The sequence below is a fragment of the Microtus ochrogaster genome, unplaced genomic scaffold (assembly GCF_000317375.1).
Source record: "Microtus ochrogaster isolate Prairie Vole_2 unplaced genomic scaffold, MicOch1.0 UNK8, whole genome shotgun sequence".
Classification (NCBI taxonomy): Eukaryota; Metazoa; Chordata; class Mammalia; order Rodentia; family Cricetidae; genus Microtus; species Microtus ochrogaster.
Window position 1 is genome coordinate 989,435 of NW_004949106.1, and position 2,030 is coordinate 991,464.

General features: G+C 44.0%; 1 protein-coding gene across 1 annotated transcript in view; it reads left to right on the plus strand.

Annotated features, from left to right (window-relative positions):
* The window catches only part of Trak2 (trafficking kinesin protein 2), a 54,187-nt gene that overhangs the window by 42,580 nt on the left and 9,577 nt on the right, over window positions 1-2,030 (plus strand). The window contains exon 12 of the mRNA XM_026788849.1: window positions 1,957-2,028. Within this exon, the coding sequence (XP_026644650.1) occupies window positions 1,957-2,028 (72 nt within the window). The remainder of the gene's footprint in view (window positions 1-1,956; window positions 2,029-2,030) is intronic.

The following is a 2,030-nucleotide window of genomic DNA, read 5'->3' on the forward strand; positions in this document are numbered from 1 at the left end:
GTGTGTGTGTGCGCACGCATGCGCTAACATCTATTAACAGTTGTTTTCTTCCTTTCCTGGTCATTCTTTCTGGCTCCATTCCTTATGCATCTTTAAGTGGGGTCTGGGGATCAAACAAGCTGCCAGGTTTGCGTGGCAAAGGCCTTTGACCACTAAGCCAGATCTTGGTAGACCCCAAACATATCCTTCAAAGAGCATTTTTGGAGCTGGGTGCCGTGGCCTGCACATGTGATCTCAAGAAATCAAGAGGATCAGCTGAGCCGAGCTAACTTCGAAACGAGAGACCCCTTTGAAATGAATGCCCAGATAAACAATGAGGAAATAAACACACAAGTCATAGACTAACGGGCATTGTTGGGAGAACTGGGAAAATCTGACCGGGCTCTGTGGATGGACGACAGTGTCGTAATAACAGACGACTATAGGGCCATTATCGACTATAGTCCTTGTCTCTACTAAACTTTGTCCCTGTCTTTAGTAAACAGAAACTTAAGCACTAAGTAGTCACAGGGATATCTGAGACCTGCTATAAAACAGTTCAGGAAAAACAACAACAAAACCAACCAACCAACCAACCAACAAAAACCACCGAGAGAGGGGTTACCAAATATATTAATGATGCATGTGAAGAATGCATAAAAATTCTTTGTACTATTTTTTAGAATTTTGTTCTAAGTTTCAAACTATTTCAAAATCAAAAATTAAAGCACAGAATGCTGGCGCTGTAAGTGGCAGGGCACTCGCCCAGCGCGCTCGAGGTCCCGAGTTCAGTTCCCACACTGCTAAATAAATACACGTTTTAAAAAACAAACAATATGGGTCAGTGCGTAAAGATATAACCCGCCATGACTGACGACCTGAGGTCAACCGAGGCCCCAGACGGTGGAAGGGAAAGACGACCCTACAAAGTCGCTTCCAATTCCGTCAACTACAAAGGGAGACAAAGTGGGGAGGCGTGGGAAACACAGCTCCCGAATCAGCCATTGCTCCAAGGAACTTTGATAACTGAGAAATGACATTCTGAGTCCAAAGCCTGTGCAGCAAGCTTTCTCGTTGAACTTTCTTGGACTACCAGCCCCAAGTAATGACACAGAGACTTGTTATTAATTGTGAAAGCTTGGTCTTAGCTTAGACTTTTTCCCAACCAGCTCTTAATAACAGATTAATCTGCCTCTGTTAATCTATATCTGTGGCATGGCTCGATTACCTCTGCTGTGTACCATGTGTCTGTCTTCAGTGTCCAGCGGGCATCCCTCATGCACCTACATTCATCCCGATGTCCTCTGTCTGCCCAGAAGACTATTGGCCTTCCAGCTCTTTATTAACCAATCATGGTGACGCGTCTTCAGACAGCGTAAACAAATGTTCCTCAGCAGACCTGGGTGCCAGATGTGCCATTACCACTGAAGTATCGTGGCTTCTGGACTCTCGCAGGCGGTCAGGTCCGGGATAGATGTATTTCATGCACACCTCGGAGTACATATCTGTCCTTCCATCTGTGCATCTCTGGATGTTAAAAGTCAGGTGCTCAGCCCCTGCAGAGCCAGCTACCCTCAGTCCAAACCCACAAAGCATGACATCCATGCCAATTGGATCCTCATCTCTGAGCAAATTATCAAAACCATACAAATTACAAGAGTGAGAGAAAGTGTTTGACAGGTTTGCCATGGTCTGTGGCTGTCAGACCATCTGTATTTGTGTCTCTACATACACAATATTGACTTCTCATCTACGGGTCTTGTCCATTGCCACCTTAGAAAAATGCGTCATGAAAAGGTAGTTGGTTCTTGTTCACGAGTTTTTATTTCTACCGTCGCTCTTCCCCCTTTGAATTTTAGTCTACATTTTCTTGTGTTTCCTTTATTATGTCATAAATCATAAAAATACACACTGTATAGGCTGTTAATTCATTTGAAGGTGGTAGTCACTTTACAAATCTTAAACTCCTTTTTTTAGGAATCGTTGGCAGCTGAGATTGAAGGGACCATGCGTAAAAAGCTGAGTTTGGATGAGGAGTCTGTGTTTAAACA